Raw genomic sequence first — 19,954 nt, forward strand, 5'->3', positions numbered from 1 at the left:
AGCCAATGTCACCCAATTTCCCTACTTCACAGTTGCCCCTCTATACCTCATGGCATTTTGTTCATGAAACTCCTGAAACTTATAACAATAACATTTCAGAGGCCTCAGGGCTGCTGGGGAAAGGAGAAGGTGGGAAATACCCACCTGCTGCTCATCTGGTGTTCAGCATGAATGTTGCCATAGTTAAGATTATTTAATTTTATTCATTTATTAAATTTAGTATACCGCCCACCCCTGAAGGGCTCTGGGTGGTGTACAAGATAATCAAACATTAAAATCACAACAAACTATAAAACCATTAATAAACCTAAAAACAAAATAAAGCTACAGATGGCGATAAAATTCAGAGTCAATCAAATTCAGCTCCTTCTCATGGGAGTCGTCCGATGATGGCAATCAGTGGTTACCCTCCTCCAAAAGCTCGGCAGAACAGCTCAGTTTTTAGGGCCTCTATCGCAGGAGACTGGCCCAAAGGTCCTGCAAGTGACCCTAATGGTTGGTGGAAAGAAGCTGTTCCACTGCATGTTGGGGAAGCGGTACTGAAGCGCCTTGCCCGCTGCGGGAGGAAACTTAATGTCCCGAATCATGGAGGGGCCAGGGACCACCAGCAAATTGGCCTCTGCAGAACGCACTAGGGTTTTATTTTTTCACATTCACTTTACAGGGTGTCCAACTGATCACAAGATCACTGTAAGCAATCCTCCCAAATTAAGAATAGAGTCACAACAAGGGTGAGCTGGTACAGCACAGGACAAACAATTCTATTGCTATAGAAAAACATATGGAGCAAGGATGTTTATCAAACTTTATTAGACCTGAATTCATGATTGAATCAGACTGAATCCTGAGCTGTAGGACTTCCATAATAGAGTCTGCTAATTTGCATTCTTCTGCTTTACAAAATAAATGCTACACACCCTCTCAAAATTAGATCTCAGTATGCTGTAGACTAATTTTTAGTTATTTTGTATTTTAGCATACAAAGGCTAATTTTGACAAGGGCTTTGATGTTTTTGTTTCTGTGTGACTGAAAGAACAGTTGGGTTCAGAAAAACAAACAACAATAATAATAATATACCTCTTCAACTGTAGCTGTAAAACTGTAGCTGTAAAAAGGGTCTTTTTAAAATTCTCTTTGTTTCTATGTTGCCACTCATGGGTATACATTTCTTGGGATCCTCCAGTTTTCAGTATGCAGAAAAGTATACCCATGGGGTTTAAAAATAATGCATGTATGAACTGGGGATTATTCTACATTTTCTTCATGAGTTCTGCTTCTCAAAGTTCCATGGAAGATCATCGGAGCAAAAATCAGATAGCAACAAGAGAATAAATCCCAACTGGGATAGAGCTCAGAGAATCTCATCCTTAATGTGAGGCATAAAGTGGCACATCAAAGACCATTTTACATAGTTTTTCATCCTCCCCCCGCCCCGTGGCCCCCAAACTTGCAAGAAGGTTAAGAGGCTGCAGTGGAGGCATCTTCCAGATGCATCATGGGGCAGCACCAGCTTTCAATAGGATAACAAAAGCAACTGATTGCATTCCACATTAAAGAAGTATTTTAAAAGCTAATGAACCTGTTGTGATAAAGGAAATAGAAAGTAAGATTACATTTAGGAGGGGTCCAGCAAAGAGTTCCCATGATAAAATAATTCTCCTTGCAGAATATGATTTTCAGGGTTCCCAGGCACCTCAAAATGTTCTCCAGAATCCTTTTCCTAAGGTTCCCCTCTTCCCCAGGAGTAAGATTTCAGGAGGCATTTTGGATTGCCACAAGTGAAACTGCAACAGTAGTGCTTTATGAGCAGAAATCTTTACCCCGTGAAAACACTTGCTGGATCCAACCAATTACATGCAAACACAAGTATTAAAAATCCTAGTAGCTGCATCTATGGAAAAGTGGCATAAGTTCAGAGGTGTATGGTAGGAAAATGGCACCTAGAGACAGCCGTTCTCCGGACACCCCCCTCACTATGCCAGGAGGCGGGGCTCAGGGGAGCGGGGCCTCGCCCCCCCGGCTCCCATCTTCCCTCTGGTAAGAGCAGAAGCAACTGAAGGACTCCATCCTCGGCTCCTTCGTTTTGATAAGCATGGGAGTGGGCCTTGGGGGTGAGCCCACCCCTGTGCTTATAAAAAGCAAATGAGCCAAGGATGGAGCCTTTCAGTTGCTTCTGTTCTCTCCAGAGGGGAGGGCAGAAAGGACTGCCGGCTGGGTGCCGAATACCAGGGGGGTGAGGCTTGGGGGGAGTTTCCTCGGGCTTCCTTGGGCCCACTCATGTTAATGACAACATGGGCAGGGCCTAGGGCGCCTGAAGATGATGAGGCAGCAGGACTTCCTGCTGCCTTGCCGTCTTCCTGGTCATGCGAGGGTCAATTTTGCGGCCCTCACATGACCAGATTAATGGCGCCTGGGGACAGAGGGTACCCTGTCCCTAGGCAGATACATCACTGCATCAGTTTAGAGCAAAAAGGAAAAAAGATAGCAGTAGGTAAGGGGTACGTTCTCCCCCTCCCTTCCATGGGCGTCTTTTCAGTTGCAACTACATGCCTCCACAGCTTTTTTTCAGATCACCCTTCCCAAAACTGTTTTTCCTGAAAAGCAGCACCTGCCAGGCTTTTGATACACACTTTTATGTATAACGTGTCATTTGGCTTTTCAGAGCTTATCTATATTGTTGGAAGAAATGTTAAACGAAAATTGTAGGGCAGGGATGCCAAGTTGGTCCATCACATGCCTAGTAGACATCATCCCATTGCTGCACACCTCCCCCCTCCCAACCAATCTTGATTTAACAAAGTAGATGTGTCATTTCTGACTTGATAGAATTTAGGAGAACTGTCTTTAGAATGCAACTTAAAATGACAGCAGCTGAACCCAACCTGGAAAAAGACTAAAGACCAGATGGATAGGGAAGCATTCAGTTCCTATCATCAGTCCACACTATGGCCCTTTCCCCACTTAGCCTTTTCTGAGGGCAATCCCCAGCGCGCGGCATCCCTGGCTCGTGCCCCGGCGTCCCCACGACCCCGCGCTCTTCGCGGGGTCATCAAAAGGCGCCCTTTGAAAGAGCGCCAGGAATGCCTCGCGCTGAGGGGCGCAACAGCAGCAGCGTCGGGGCAGCTGCGCTGTCGCTGCCCCTCTCAGTGGGGAGTGCCGAGGGACCCCGCGCTACTCTCCTCGAGTAGCGCAGGGCTTAAGGTAAGTGGGGAAAGGGCCTATGTTTTTCAATGGCCCCACCCTGGTGCTCTATAGGGAGACCTGATTCTGCATCTGGCCTAAATGTTAAAGATGTATTTCCTGCAGAAAAAATAAGCCCCAAGGCAGAAAAGGATACACAGATCTATGACATCATTGAGTGGATTGAGATCTTTTTAATGTCTAGAAACTAGTTACTGTTGGAGTTTCAAAAATAATGGTAATGTAACACAAATATTAAGTAATACCAAAAGTAAATAATTAAAAAATGTAACTTAGCAGTAAGTGTTGTGGCACCTTAAGACCTTCCCAAGCCTTCTGGATCCTCACCAACAGGGAGCTCTGCATACAGTCTTGCAGCCCTCTTTCCTGACCTGCTCTCTTCAACCTCAGGAGCAAGAACTGGCATGTCCACCTTAACCAATTTCCCTTTGCCTCATGAAGAGCCTGGCCTACCCTCCTGTGAGATGTAAGCAGTTTCTGTATGATCTGTGGGAAGTGGCCTTCCTCCTAACAGCTCACCTTGGACTCATCCCTGAATTTTCCCACCCCTGGCTCAAGTCTGCCTGCCTCCCATCTGATTGTCAGGCAGCAGACTGTTAAAAGAGCCAGCCACTTCCAACCAGCTGGCTATTGGGTATGGCCTTTAATTCATTTCCTATGTTGCTGGCTTGGTGAATGGATGCCCAAGATGGCTTCTGGGACACCCTTGGAGGTGGGAAAGGTCCCCTAGGTGCCCAGCCTCCATGGACTAGAATTTGCTGATATATGTAACATGCATAGATTAGATGTGTTTGACCAACTTTAAACCAGGAAACTGTGCAAAAGAAACCTGTGGCAACATACCTCAGGGCTGCTGTTTTGCTTCAACAGGCTAACACTTCTGTGGTACCTTGTCAGTAATAACCATGCCCAGAGGAAGGATCATTAGTGAGAGGCTATTTCAGCATATTACACTTTACCTTGGATCCAACAAAGTGTTCCTGTGTTACTTCATGGGACAGGAACAACATTGGAGGGACTTTCTACTGGAGGCAAGAACATGATGTTCCATGTATAGAAGTCCTTCTATCTATAGAGATGCTCCGTTAGATCCAACTGTAAGGCTATATTTTGTTAGGCTCTATCATTCGGTACTGCTTTTGAGGAGAGTTCTTTCAGAGTTTCCCAGTTTAGTGATAGCAGGCCAAACTGAGAGGATGGAGATATCTGTGTGAAATGCCCTAACTCCATGTCATGATTAGCTGTGTTGCAAGATTATGATGTCTTAATGGTGTTGTTCTACCTCTAGAAATACCAAACGTACAGCAGAAGTATGGATGGATGAGTACAAGCAGTACTACTATGAGGCCCGTCCATCTGCCATTGGGAAGTCATTTGGAAAGTAAGCATCCGAAGCCAGCAGGCATTTTTGTAAACCACAATTGAAAGACAATGCGGTGTAATGCTAATCGTGTCAGACTAGGATGTGGGAGAGTTGTGTAAATTCCTGCTCTTCCGTGAAGCTCAGTGGGTGACCGTGAGCCAGTTACTCTGTTTCAGCCTAAGCCACTGCACAGGGTTGTTGGGATGATAAAACGGGACAAGCAAAACAACCTGTGCTGCTCTGACCTTCGTGGAGGAAAAGTGGGATAAAAACGTGCTAGATAAATTATGGAGGGCTGATAAATTAGACTGTCTCCTATACAACATGCTCCTGAAATACCGCAGATTAGTAGTATACGTTGCTTTCAATTTGTGCCATTAAAAAAAAATATATTCTACATTTTCCTTCCCCAATGAAAGAAAAGGGGTGGAGGCAATTCTGCTGAATCATTGCACTTGTGACTATAATAAGAAACACCTCTGTGAATGCCTTACATTCTCAGTTCTCACTGGGTTGGATCCTATGACTCTGCTACCATTAGTGGCAGAACCAGTCTTTGGCACACAAAGCTCTCTGCTGGTGGAACCTTTTCTGTCAGAGCAGGGAGCCCTCTGATGACAAGAGTTATGTTTAGTCATGCTTTTTGTGGTTGGTTCCTGAGTTTGATTGCAATTATCTGTGTGTTCCTGTCCGAGGTGGACCCATTCTTTGCAAAACCCCTTACCAATAATATACACCACTCCATTGCTGGGGTAATAAATTGGCCATACCCATTTTATTGAGCAGAAGCGTGAGGCTAAGCATGGGTCTGGATCTGGTCATGCGGGTAACGTGCTGAAGCTTCTGCAAGGCGGGTGCCCCATTTCGAGCTTTGTTTTACTGTGGGGCTCTGCCAGGTGGAAGCTCCTGGCAAGAGATGTTCCCCCTTTACCCAGTTTGGCAGGGGCGGTCGCCTCTTGCCGCTGTTGCTGTTCCCAAGGGGAAGGCCTAGCTCCCTAGCTCCCTTCCCCTTGCCCTTCAAGATACCCATGCGCCAAACCGCCAATTATCTAGGCTATGACAAAATAAGCATGCATTAACATATAAAGAAAATTAGGGAGAGGTGGGCGGGCGAATCGTCAGCCAACAAGCACATGGCTGGGGGAAAGGAGGGGAGCCCCTTTAAAGACTCGGATCGCCCCTCCTTTCTTCCGGTGACGTTAGCCCTTTACAAGCATGGTTCCCATTCCCTTCAGCCCTTCCCTGGGCAGCATCCACTGGTTTCGCCTTCCCCCCACCCCAAGCAGCAACCGCATCTCCTGGTGATTCACAGATGTCTTTCTGCTCTTACATGATGACCTTTTCTGAATGGATGGGAGCATGCATACTTTGAGGTGGGGAGGGAGGGATTAGGTCTTACACAGCCACTGATATGTACATGCTTACAACAGCTCAATAGCCCCAAGTTGTTAGAGTAAACGCAGACCTAATATTATAAAGTACTGAAGCCATTTTTGAAGTTAAGATGATGAAACATCTGTCTTTGCCATTATTTGACTGGAACAAGAAGGAAGATGCTACTGAAAACAGAATTGTTTCTCAGCTGCTTTAATGTCTCACAGAAAGTCAGATGTTATAGTGCATACCTGGGCAGCACATAGCTTGAGACAATATTAACAACAGAATAGTGTCAGTTTAACAGTTGCCATAGGGAAGACATGAAAGCCAGTTTGAAATGTGGAAGAGCTAGAGAGTCCTTAAGTTTGCCCCAAACATTGTAAAGACATTGCATTAAAAGCAAATTTATAAGTAAAATGTGCAGTGATCCTGCAAAAATATGTCATGGTATTGACTTAACAGCAATGGCATAGTGCCAACGGGGCGGGTGGGGGGCACGGTTCCCTGGGCAGAGCTGTGGCAGGACCATGGCAGAGGCGTCCCGGGGCAGGGTGGGGGTGGGTGGCCTTGCAGCAGGGGTGCAGGGCGTGCGCATGCCTCGGGGGCAGTTTCCTCTCGCTCCGCCCCTTATTAACAGCAGTAGTTGAAATGCACTTAAGCCTCAAACACTCATGCACATAATATACTTATTTTCCATAAGTTATGATGAAATACCTACATCCCAGGATTAGCACCAAAGTTTGCAGTCCCAAAGGATCATTCCTGGCCTTGTACTCTATATAGACTCAGAGTTTATTTTTTAAAAACTTTTTTATGGCTTGCAAGGGGGAAGGAGGAGAAAAAAATGAATATGAGTCCTCTTCCAAACACAGTTCCATTCAGTACCATAGGAATTCAGAGGACCCTAGCCAGAGACTCACCTATGCCATAGTCACACCTATGCAGCAGAGCTTCTGGAGGCCAAAGAGCAGAGTGGACATTCATGCAGACACGAAGAGAAAAAGAGTCTGCTGAGGAGGGTGGACTGAGGCAGAAAATACACCTCCTGAGCATATGGAAGAACTTTCTATTCAGCTCCATTTTTACTTACACCAAGGAGGAGGAAAGAATTCATGTTGACTCCAGAATGTAGCTATGAGAACATGGCCTTGAGACCATGGGGAGACCTCTAATAGTGAAGCCTCTAAACTGCTTGCAACTCCAAGAGTTATATGGCCTATCCTTTTTATTATCTGTAGGAGTGTGTGTAGAATTAGAGATCAGAAGATTATGTTTTATTATTTTTTCTTTTATCCTTGCTCAGTCTGTTCTATTCACAGACATGGTATGCCCTTTTTATTTTCTTATTGAGCTTTTTTTTTCATTTTTAATGTGGCTAGTCTAATTGCTGTGATCCATGTAAAACCCCTGTGAAGCCCATGTGTCCCAGAAGCAAAAAGGGGAGAGACAATGGTTAAAGCCACCTCCTCCAGTGTGCTCAGATAAGCATGTTGGCCCCCCTCAGTAGCAAGTTAAAACCCTCAGGTTAGGTGACCCCTAAATTGGTTTGATGGTGGCAGTGGCTTGGAGAATAGGGAGGAGAGAAAGAGGAGCCTGGCTAAACTGGATATCTTCTATAGCTGAATAACTTTCTCATTCCTGCACTGGGCAGAAACGAATACTTGCAAGTTACATTTACCCAAGTGCTTCTCATTAAACCTTTTCCTTTCATGTTCATGACAACATGCTTTCCTCCCAGCATTGCAGACCGAGTGGAGCAGCGCAGGAAACTGAACTGTAAATCTTTCCAGTGGTACTTGGAGAATGTCTACCCTGAGCTCAAGTGAGTAATTCTTTAAGTCTCAAACAAAACTGCAGGATGCATATTTAATGTTCAGGGAGAAAGAAAAGCAGTGGGTACCTTTCCAAGAAGTAAAATGTGCCTGTGACATCTCGAAGGCACCATAATTTGGAGGGTTTTCCCCCATAAACATGCATCTCACCATCTTCCCCAGTCCCACCACATCGACCAGTGTCTCTGTTTAAACCAAATATTCACACTTAGCAATATGGGAGTCCCATTCTAGAGTTTTTTAATTGGATGAGATAGTAGATGAAAAGCAAGGTGAGTTGAAATCATATATCTGAAGAGTGAAAGGTCAAAAATATGAGAATGATAGTTTATTCTTCTGAGGTATTCTGGAAGGCAAAGGTATCTACCCACTGAGAGAATAATAGAACTGGGTGTTATATCAGTGGGAAAGGAGATTAAGATATTTCTTGAGAAATAGCTATAGCAATATGAAGGGGATTGTAATTCATTCCTATTAGAACGAATAGGTTTTTATTCTGAAAGCTTTTGACTAATAATTTGAAAAGGTCAGGGTTGGTTGCTGGGGTGAACTAAGTAATATCACTGAGTAAATATAGTATAAGATTCTCTCTAGAATGAAATTTCACTACTGAATGAACTAAAGAGCAGCAGTAGTTTAAGTAAAGGTCACCATGCACCTTGAAGAAAAAAGAGAGGTTTTCCTTTAGCTTGGTGCAAAAGAAAAGCAAATAGCTGCAGTTATGTTTTCACTATCAGTATAAATTTAATGGAACTATGGTACTATCTCACTCCCCAGTAGTTTTTTTCTTCCTAACTCCCTCAGTTATTTCAGTAGATGGAAAAATTGTCAAAATTGTGTTTCTCTCCTTGTATCCAGATCTATTACTATCTTTCACTCCAGGTAGAGGATAGCAGTTTTGTGGTGTGTGAATAGTTTTATGAGTAATGCTTTTTTATCTACTTCCTGATAAACTTTGTGGGGCCAATGTTGATAATTTTGTGCTTTGGGATTTTGTTTGCTTTTATTTTTGGACTTAAAGGATCCCAGAAAAGGAATTAATTCCTGGAATTATCAAGCAAGGAGTAAATTGTTTGGAGTCTCAAGGACAAGACACAGCAGGAAACTCTCTAGCAGGAATTGGAAGCTGTAAAGGGACAGTGAACAGTCCTTCTGCCACTCAGGTGAAGTAACCAGAGGTTTTATCCTTTGTTCTGTCCTCTTCATTATGGAGAACAATGTGTATCCACCTGAGGTATGTGGATCGCAACAGGTCTGCAGATAGGCCTCACCAGACCTCATCTCAGGGCTTCCTTCAGACTGGAGAGAGAGATGGGATTAACTAAACCTTATCCCATTCTGGTAATCTTCCCAGATACTTGATAGGCCATTGTTGGTAGACACATCCATGACAAACCATCGTATGTTTTTTTATTGAAACAGTGTTGAAAGCCTTTCTCAGCCTGTGTGACAAAAATAGTGGGATACAAGTCTAAGATATAAATAAATAAGACTGGGTTGCCTCTGCCTTGAATGACACCATTCAAACTCTGCTGATCTTGAGCTTAATACTGCCTGCATACATGCCCCAGCTGCTGGAACTGATTTTGGATGCAACAAATATTACTGAAATCAACCCCAGGAACTCCAAAACTATATTGATAACAGGCCAGGTGGGACATTGGTTTAGCAAAAAAAGGGGGGGGTATCATGGGAAGGCTTGTAATATGCTTTTGTCTCAATACTGTTTCCCACAGTACACTTTTTCAGGGGCGTAACGAGGCAGCCCTGGGCAAACTGTAACCCTGGGCAAAACCTGAGTTGGATGCCCCCCCCACCCCCCACCACCACGGGCGGCCACTCCACCACGACAATATTTTTTTTTGCACCAGGACATTGGTGCCTGCAGGGGGTGCATTTTTAGACATGTCAGCACCAAAATTTCAGCATATCATTAGGTGACTGTCCTTATGCTACTCCCCATGTTTGGTGAGGTTTGGTTCAAGGAGTCCAAAGTTATGGATTCCCAAAGGGGATGCCCCATCCCCCATTGTTTCCAATGGGAGCTAATAGGAGATGGGGGCTACAGTTTTGAGGGTCCATAACTTTGGCCCCCCTGACCCAAACCCAAACTTCACCAAACCTGGGGGATATCATCAGGGCAGTCTCCTGATGAGACCCTGAAAGTTTTGAGACTGTGCATTCAGAAATGTGCCCCCCTCAGCCTGAAACCCCCATTGACAGCAATACAGAAAACTCAATGCAGAACAAAGATTCTTGGGCAAATTTCTGGGATGTTCCTGAAGCGGGCGCATTTTTGGATGTATTGGCACCAAAATTTCAGGGTATCATCTGGAAACTGTCCTGATGGGACCCCCTATGTTTGGTGCAGTTTGGTTTAGGGGGTCCAAAGTTATGGACCCTCAAAGGGGGTACCCCATCCCACATTCTTTGCTAAGGAGAAGGGGGATACCCTTTTGAGGGTCCATAACTTCCAGTTTTATTTCATATGCTGTTACAAATAATATAGATACAGGTCTTCCTAGACAAGGTTGCACAGGTACCCTTAATGATAAATTCCACAAGGAGCCATGTCTGTCGCAACCAAAGCAGCAAAGAATCTTGTGGCAATTTAAAGACTAACAGGTTTATCATGGCATAAGTTTCCTAGTGCACAAGCCCACCTGTAGCATCAAACTTATGAAAGTCTTTAGGAAGCTACCAGACTCTGTTGTTTTAGCCCACAGAATTTTAGCTTATAACCTAGTATTGAACTTGCAGTATGGAGAAGTTGCTTTCCTAAATCTGTGTATGCTGCACACATCCTCACAAATCTCTTCTTTACTGAGTAAGAATTCACTGGGAAATAACACTGTAACTGCTTCCTCTCTGAGCCTTCAAAGTAGTTCTGCAATGTCTGGGTCAGTGCTATACACTGGGCTAAACTACCAGAATCCTCCAGTGGCTTTTGATGCATTTATCTCAGCCAAGGAACTTGCCTGAGAATTTCTCATTCAGATGCTGTCATGTTGAAAAGAAGCAGCTTGGGTAAGCAGAGGTCACAGTAGGATATCAGATGCCAGCAAATGCTCATTCACATCTGTTAATGGTTGGGAACAAGTTTGCAGACAGCAGTCCAACAAGCTGTTTGATTTGACTCACTGTGCTATTTTGCCATTGTTAAAAATTGCTGAAATTCATTGAACTGTATCTCTGTCCTGGGAATTCTCCCAGTAAAGAAGGCAAACATTAATTGTCTGCTGGGAGGGTAGTGATTAGGTGGGAGGATAAATCAATGAAGTGGGCTTGCTCTCTTGTTTTCTGTTTTGTAAGTGTGTGGTTGTGTGTGCTGTATCCCATTATGATAAATTGCCTGTTTTGCCATCACAGACAACAGCTGGTGCATGTTTTGGAAACAGGTTGATAAATTTCCCCATTATGTAAAACAAATAGAAACTGTTACCTGTTGTAGAAATTAAGAGGTATGAACCTGGATCTGATCTAATGCAGCCTGTGTCAATGGTTTGAAATCCCTGGGCAGATTGCAGCTGAGGTGCCAGGCGAGCATGTTTTGAAGGTGTTTTTACATCCTGAGCTTGTTATGTCACAAACCTGGAATACATTTTGATCTATTTCAACACCTAATTAGTGTCCTCAATATATACATGGGGCTAGATCCACTTCTGTGCTGGCAGAGCCTTCCTCCAGTGCAAGTAGCTGTCCTTTGATGAAATGATTGCCACTGAAAGTGACATGTTCCTCTGAGGAGTATGAGGAAAGACTCCTTGTGCCAGAAGAGGACTCAATTGATCTAGTCTTGGGTTTCTTGCCTGGAACCTCTTTCCCTCTTCAAGGCTTTAGATTTTTTCAGCTCAGTTTCCACTGAAGAATCAACATTCACAAGTATGCAAAGCCTAATTTTTCCATGACACCAGTCAAATGAAAAGCATGATCCTGTTTAGATGTTTAATATATATGCTCCTTCTCATGCATGTGCATCACTTGTATGCCAGAAATCTGTGACCTGATGGACACAGCACTAGTGTGCAAACATTGCACGTATATGGGATACTATACTACATTCCTTTCAAAGTGAAACCAGCCAGAAGGAGAAGCATCAACTCAGTGTTTTTGTGCAGCAGAAACAGAATGTTTGGTTGGCCTTCAGCTAGCATGTTTTTCCACTTAATATAGACCAGTGGCGTAGCGCCCAGGGGATGGGGTGGCCTATTGCACTGGGTGCACACTAGGGCGGGGGCATGGTGGGCCAGGGCGGGGCTCAGGGAACACACGTGCTCCAGGCGCAGTTCTCCCTCGCTACAGATCTGATGTAGACTGAGCGTGTTTCCTTTAACTGGACACTTTGTAACCCTATGTGTCCTTGCACTGAGTCCTTTCCTCTAGACTCTTACTGATTAGCTTAAAAGTAGAGGCAGGTGCTGCATGCCTGGGGACTAGGCACCCCCCTCCCCCCTATGCCCATGCCATGCCCTGGACTTCATATAGCAAATGGTGCTATATGATTCCTAAGTGATATGATCCCAAGCACATGTATACCCAAAATTGATTAAGTGGAAAAATGTCAGTGGCAAAAATATGTTACTTCATATTTAGTACTTGTTCATGTTTGAATATTATAGTCCAAAATGGACAAGCCAATAGCAGAGAAAGATAGATGGATAGATGGTAGAGAAGGTGGGAAGAGGGGGAAGAGGTGAGTGCTAAGAGATAGCCAGGAATGAATTGAGGGGAATCAGTGTTCAGATACTCATCAAAACCTCAATGGAGAAGCTTTCAGTCCTGGCAATTAAAGACTGTATTAGTCCTTAAAATAAGCAAACAAGTATGGATTTAGCACTAATGGTTAAAGGAAGGAGGACATTTTGTATTTCTAACCTTGCACTGAACTCTGTTCTTCTGCTATCCCAAAGGAGTGGATATTCAGCGACCCTTTAATCAGGCAGCAAGACAAGTGTCTTTCAATCACCTCATTCTCCACTGGGTCTCAGATCACAATCGAGGCATGCAATCAGAAAGACGGCAGACAGGTAGTGTAATACTTTACGATCAATCCTGATGTTTTATTCTGCTGCTGCCAGGAGTGTCATAATAGCATATTTTCAAAGTGATTTTGGGAATTCAGCTCCTGGTCTGAAGGAATGGGATGAAATCAGAGAAGATCTGGAATTTTAGAGGGGAGGTAGCAAATTCTAGGGAGGTTGGTGAAAACTTTTGAATTAAAAAACAGTCTGTAAATCAGCCCTGGGTACACGTTTGCATTTTTGTTTAATTGACAAATATAATTCTAAATATATGGGACCAACATGAGATGGATTGACTCTATGAAGGAAGCCATGACCCTCAGTTTGCAAGACCTGAGCAAGGCAGTTAATGGTAGGACATGTTGGAAGACATTGGCCGATTACACACAAGACGTCTGCTGCGCATTGGGGGCAAATGTCCACCACAACAAGATTTCTTGTATGGACATATTTCCTCAAGCCCTGCTTTCACTTTCTACTCTCCACAGAAGTGAGACCACTTTTAGCAGGGAAATTTGCCAGGGGGCACAGCTCTACCCACAGTCAGCCCACCTAATCTCAGCCTCCCCACTCCCTCATGCTGCTTTGCACATGTCCTCCTTGCTCTCCTTCCTGTTCCCAACTCCTTCTCGCTTCTCTAAATGCTTATATCAATACATCGATCGGAGGATTGGCTTTTGCATTTCTACTGTGGGGAAATGTAATCCTTGGCTGGGATCTGCCACACATGCCTGTCTCCCAGGAGAAGTGTTCCTGTTTGACAAACAAAAACAAAACAACCCGTATCTTTTTTATTTTGATTCTTGAAATAATGTAACTAAATTAACTATGTATAATTTCAAAATGACAATAATAAAGTTTACTTTGAAACCTAAAAAAAATAACCCTGCCCCCCAACAAGTATCAGTGCTGACAATAAAAGAAATGGAATCCGACTTGAACTTTGCCAAACAAAAGATCTTTGTATGGGCCAACAAACCAGGGAAAATGTCAGCAGCGAAGTTAAGAAAATCAAAAGGGAGCAGATACATTACTAATATGCAACAGAAAGGTAACACTGTGTCAAATGAGAAAATGATTAGGGATGCTTTTTTAAAAATACTATCTGAAACTGTTTGAAAGCAACACATCAAGGGAGAATGACGTTGAAGAGTATTTTCAAATTTTTTTTGCCACAATTGTCTCAACTGCAAAAAGATACAATTACTAGCCCAATTTCAAGAATGGAACTAGTAAAAGCTATAAAAGTAGTGAAGTTGAACAAACCTCCAGAACCAGATAGATTACCAGCATTTTATTATAAAGCGTTTGCTGATATATTAATGGAACCACTCCTGGCAATAATGAATGGGATTTTACAAAAAGAGAAATGATCAGATACAGAAAAAAGGCTAATATAACTTTGTGACAATTCCCCGATCAGACAATAAACCACTTGTAGGTTTTTCAAGGATTTTATTGCAGACATATAAGGGACAGAAGAAGACAGTTCTGGCAAAAAAGGCACCAAGTAGTTGATAATATGGATAGCAAGATCCCCACCCCCACATGTGAACTAAAAGAGTCAGAAGTGTCCAGACTGGAGGCCCTTCCCAGCCGCAGGACTCCAAGGCCAGAGTGAATAGATAGCAGTGCACCTGCAAAAGCAACAGCACTCCCAGACAATCCCCCCCCCCACAATATCATCCTGACACTTTGATTCCAAAAGAAAATCAAGATCCAACTGAAGTTAAAAACTATAGACCAATTTCACTTCTGAAAAATGACTACAAGTTGTTCACAGCGATTTTAGCAAGAAGATTAAAAGGTGTTTAAAGGACGTTTATACATGAGAATCAGAGTGTTTTCCTACCAAAAAGTCAGCTGAAAGACAATGTTAGAACAATTTTAGATTTCTGCTCCCCAGGAGATCTAACTAACATAGGAGAGTTTGTAAAAACAGTCACAGCAAATACTTTGGGGAGAACTGAAATGAGGAATGTGTGAATGGCCGCAGATCTGACTTCCTCTCTGCTAGTAACCACATTTACCCTAGAGTGCTGTGGAACTAGGTCACCAATTTCCCTTTAGAAGTCTTTGCAAATTTCTCAGTAACATGGAGGACTCTTGCAGCAGCAGAAAATCCAGCAGCCAGTTTAATCCCCCCCCCCCCCGCCCAATATTAAGAATAGCCCACCATTGTTCACTAGCATCCATTTGGAAAAGTACATGATAAACAGTACAAAATGCATTTGAGACCAAGAGCTTGCAGCTTTGCTGGTTGAGAATAGAACTAGAGCAGTGGTTCTCAACCTGCGGGTCACGACCTCTTTGGGGATCGAACAACCCTTTCACAGGGGTCGCCTAAGACTCTCTGCATCAGTGTTCTCCATCTGTAAAATGGATAAATGTTAGGGTTGGGGGTCACCACAACATGAGGAACTGTATTAAAGGGTCACGGCATTAGGAAGGTTGAGAACCACTGAACTAGAGAATCCAGCAACTCTGTTTTTTTTTTCTTTTTGCACTGCCATTATTATGAGCCCAGCATCCTACACATCAGCTTGCAAAACAAGCATCGGTCTTCTGATCAGGTCAGATACAAAATACCAGCATTGGTGCTTTTTCTCACCTGTTGTCTCTAAGGGGGAGGCATGGCTGTGTTGCCCCACATTGTCCTCCAGAAGCAGTCTGCTCAAACATAAGATAGGTCACTTTTGTACTACACTTTTGCTAGTATAAACAAGCATTTGCCTGTCCTCTGATGTGAAATTCTGACATGAAGGTGGGCACTGACATGCTTGTTGCTTTCTTTGAGAACTAGATATGTTTGCCTGCAAGCATGATGATAGCACTCACGGTGATCATGCTTTGACACCTGTAGAAACCAGCTAGGGTAAAACAGGCAGAGAGGTCAACAGCTGGGCTTGACAAAGATGGAAAAAAATGCTGTCCTTTTTATATTTGCAGATAAGCTTCAAGGCAAAATAGCCCAACTATACAGTCTGCTCATAGAGATCAGGCCTACATCAAAGATAAAATTTAGAAGAAGAAGAGCTGGTTTTTAAACCCTGCTTTTCTCTACAGAAAGGATAAGCAGGTTTTAATAACCTTCCATTCTATCCTGTCCTCCCCCGGCCCAGGCACCCTTGTGATGTTGGTGAGGCAGAGAGTTCTGAGAGAACTGTGACTGGCCCAAGGTCACCAGCAGGCTGCATGTGGAGGAGTGGGGAATCAAACCCAGTTCTGCAGATTAGAGGCCTTCACTCCTAACCATTACACCACACTGGCTTCAAGTGTATGGCCTGCTTGGTGCATGGGATCTGAAACAACCTGAGAAAGTCCCAGTGCTGACATGGATGCTACTAAGTCCAAAGGCTAAGGAAAAAGAGAAGCATGGGCGTTGAAGTCTCCAAGAACTATAAGTCTAGGATACCTCAAGACCTAATTTGACACTGTCTCAATCAAGCCCGGCAGGATGTCCGATGGTGTGCTCGGCAGTCAGTACACCAGCAAGATAGCTACACTCTCCTCAGTATCCCACACCAGACCTACACTATAAATGCCAGAGATCTCCAGAGTAGGGACTGCCCTGGAGGAGAATGAAGAGAGTGAAATCCAACCTCAAATATTCTGACATGTTTTTAAATGGACAAATTGAATGTGAGACATTAGTTCTTTGTGGAAAGCAGTAGTAGTTTTCCATACAATTTGTTTCCTGGGGCTTCTTGATAGAAATAAATGGGACACACTGTGAACTCCACAAAAAGCAATCTTAGTGTCCCATCCCTGCCACAAAGCTGCAGAGTGTTTAAATGCTTATTTTCTGAAACTGACCCCTGCAGCATGAAAGTAAGTTTTAAGACACATTAATTTCCCAAGTGCAAATTATTTTTGCTATGTTGAATCCATGGCTTGAGATGGAGTAGTTTCAGGGGCAATGAGAGAGATTAGCGTTATTTTGTTAGCGTTATTTTGTCTCAGCCTGGATTCTGAAGCACCTGAGCTAATGCATTTGAAAGCCAGTTTAGCATAGTGGTTAGAATAGGATTTGGGGAACAGATTTAAGCCTTGGATCTTTAACTGTCTTTTAGGAACAGTTCTCACAATATTTTGCTTGTAGTAGCTGATCTATTTCTCCAATCCCATTAGCTTTTTTTGAAGTTAAGTAGAATACCTCAAGAGAAAATAACACACCATATAATATATAAGCCTGCATTATAGTGTCAGGACATCTGGTAGTCTCTCTCTCTGAAGTTTCTACCAGAGGACTTCTCCAGTCCTACTAAATTATTTTAACTGGGGATTTTGGGAATTGAATCCCAGATTTTTTGGATTTGCAGCATGTCATCTGCCACTGAACCCCAGGGGTCCTCTGTCTTTTTATCCTCACAACAACCCTGAGAGGTAGGTTAGGCATAGGTTTTAATGATTTTAGTATTTTATGTTGTTGTTGATTGCTGTCTATGTATCAACTGTCTATGTAACAGCCATGTTGGAAGCCGCCTTGAGCCCTTCGGGGATAGGCGGCCTATAAGTTTAATAAAATAAATAAATAAATAAATAAATAAACAACAGGACTAACCCAAGGTCACCCAGCGAGCCTCTTGACCAAGTGGAGATTTGAACCTGGATCTTCTCAGTCCTAGTTCTTCACCATAAGCACTACACTGTGCTGGCTTTTCTCTGTCTCATGCTCTTTCTAAGATCTCATCTCCACACACCATGTGAATATGTATTGTTAAAATATGGTGTTACTGGTATTGTAGTAGTTAAATGATTGAAAGTAAGGCTCCCCTGAATTTAATTTTTATATGTATTAAGATTCTGTTTATTTCTATAACTGTTTTCTTTGTGTTTTTGTGATGTTTGTGTTTTTTGTATTTTTGATATTTTATACAAATTAGAAAACAATAAAAATATTTACAAAAAAAAGACCTCATCTCTACTGTGCTAGCCTGAGGCTAGTTAAAAACAATACCACCACAATATTAAAAATATCTTGTATGCATTTAAGAAAGGAGAATTTCAAATGAGGCCTCATATATCTGTATCTGTGTCCTCTGAACTATGCCCTTGAAAATGCTATTGCAGGTATGAAGAAAAATTAAGGAAATCAAGTCCACCATTTCATGCTTAACTAATTACAACAGGGGTAGGGAACCTGCGGCTCTCCAGATGTTCAGGAACTACAATTCCCATCAGCCTCTGTCAGCATGGCCAATTGGCCGTGCTGGTAGGGGCTGATGGGAATTGTAGTTCCTGTTCCTGGTATCTGAAACATTCTGGAAATCTAGATGCAACGTCCTTTGGAAAGGACAATTTCCTACATGTAATCCCTGCTACCAGTACTAGCACTAAAGCATACTCTCGCCTTACTGTACAGTTGAAATTAGAAGATGAAAAGGATTCTGAAAACAACTGCTGTGTTTTCAAGTCATGCAATTAATTGAGAAATTCTTTTGTTGAGTGTCATTCATTCATTCATTCATTAGTGGGGGAGGGGAACCCATTTGCTGGGTTCTGTGCTGCTGCAGGCCATTTCCAAAGAATGGGCGATTGGTATTAATTCTGCTGAAAGGGGTTTACAAATCAGTGAGTATCTAATGCAGAGAAATAACAGGGTACGTGTCCTCCCAGTAGGGCCAGATCCTGCTGGGGGTCAAAGGACGAGGAATATCCCTTGTTAATTACCATTGTCAGCATTTTTTGTACAATGCAAGAGCCTATTCCTTAGAACAGGGATTCCTGATAAAGTAAATCCTAGTGCTTGAAAATACTTTAGAGATAAACAAGTTAAATGATTGTCGAAGGCTTTCACGGCCGGAATCACTTGGGTGCTGTGTGGTTTCCGGGCTGTATGGCCGTGTTCTAGCAGCATTCTCTCCTGACGTTTCGCCTGCATCTGTGGCTGGCATCTTCAGAGATCCTCTGAAGATGCCAGCCACAACATCCAGAAATGCTACTAAATACAACCCTTAACCAGAGAAACCTAACTTACAAGATAAACTCGGTGTCAGAACACTCAGTGTTGATACATACAACTTCCTTTTGATAAGTTCTTGTGGCCACCATACAGCCAATGGCTGCCACTCAGAAAATATTCCCTGTGTGGCAAGCAAGTCTCATTGCATTCAAGGAAGTATACATCAACTGCAGCTGTTACTTTCCAGCTGATTCTTTTCTGGTAGCTGCAGGAGTTTTTTATTTCTGTTCCTGATAGAGAAACCATACAAAGGTGGCAAAAGAGATTTTCTACCCAGCCCACTAGCAAAGCATATTTCTTGGAGAGTGTTAGTTTTGTGTCTGCTTCCTTTGGTAATGCTTATCTTTGGACTAGCTAGCTGGAACATGCAGGTTAAACTGCAAATGGGTTGCCCATGACTTTACTTTTTCTTGATGGCATTGAGTGGCAACATTAATCTTGCCTTTGTCTGTTCCTTCTACTATGCTTTTGTACACAGGGCCAGTCACATACTGCCAACCTAACCCACTTCACAGGTCGCTGTGAGGATAAAATGGGGAAGGGGAGAATGTTGGAAACTGCTTTGGGTCCACATTGTGAAGAAAATTAGTGCTTAAATGAAGTAAATAAAATTAAATAATACTGAGCCCTTGTTAGACTTTGCATTGTAAAAAGCTGATGATGCAGTTGTTTTGTCTGATTGTAGACCCTATCGTGAACTTTATGTGGGGGTTAAATTTCACCTCCCATGCTGCTCTTCACCATCTCCCTGCACAACTTGCTGACCAGTGTTTTTCCTTCTATGAAAGTCAAGGTCAGTCCCTCAGGCATCCTGGCATATGTAGGACACAGATGCCGATCACATGTCAGTGGTTTGGATGCCCTATTTCATAATGAAAGCATTTCCTCAATATGATCATCAGAAGACTGCAGAACTGTAGCCAGTCAAATAAATTTGCCTTGTGTGCCCTGCAAAGAGAATCAGGTGCAGCCCGAGATATGAGGGGAAAAAAATTAATGTGCAGTTGACAAAGCCTACATTGGATTGGTTGTTGTGGGTTTTCTGGGCTATGTGGCTTTCTACCAGACCATGGCCACACAGCCCGGAAAACCCACAACAACCAGTTGAATCTGGCCGTGAAAGCCTTTGACACCTACACTGGATGCTTATAAAGTTAAGCATCTGGATTTTCACATGTTGGTCTACAATTAAAA

The 19,954-nt window shown here is 43.1% G+C and overlaps 1 protein-coding gene across 1 annotated transcript in view; it reads left to right on the forward strand.

Moving 5' to 3' along the window:
* GALNT16 (polypeptide N-acetylgalactosaminyltransferase 16) overlaps window positions 1-19,954 on the forward strand; it is a 188,956-nt gene that overhangs the window by 165,132 nt on the left and 3,870 nt on the right. Inside the window, exons 11-14 of the mRNA XM_048485048.1 lie at window positions 4,491-4,583; window positions 7,681-7,764; window positions 8,796-8,937; window positions 12,685-12,801. Of these exons, the coding sequence (XP_048341005.1) occupies window positions 4,491-4,583; window positions 7,681-7,764; window positions 8,796-8,937; window positions 12,685-12,801 (436 nt within the window). The remainder of the gene's footprint in view (window positions 1-4,490; window positions 4,584-7,680; window positions 7,765-8,795; window positions 8,938-12,684; window positions 12,802-19,954) is intronic.

Source organism: Sphaerodactylus townsendi, linkage group LG02 (genome assembly GCF_021028975.2).
Source record: "Sphaerodactylus townsendi isolate TG3544 linkage group LG02, MPM_Stown_v2.3, whole genome shotgun sequence".
In the NCBI taxonomy this organism is placed as follows: domain Eukaryota; kingdom Metazoa; phylum Chordata; class Lepidosauria; order Squamata; family Sphaerodactylidae; genus Sphaerodactylus; species Sphaerodactylus townsendi.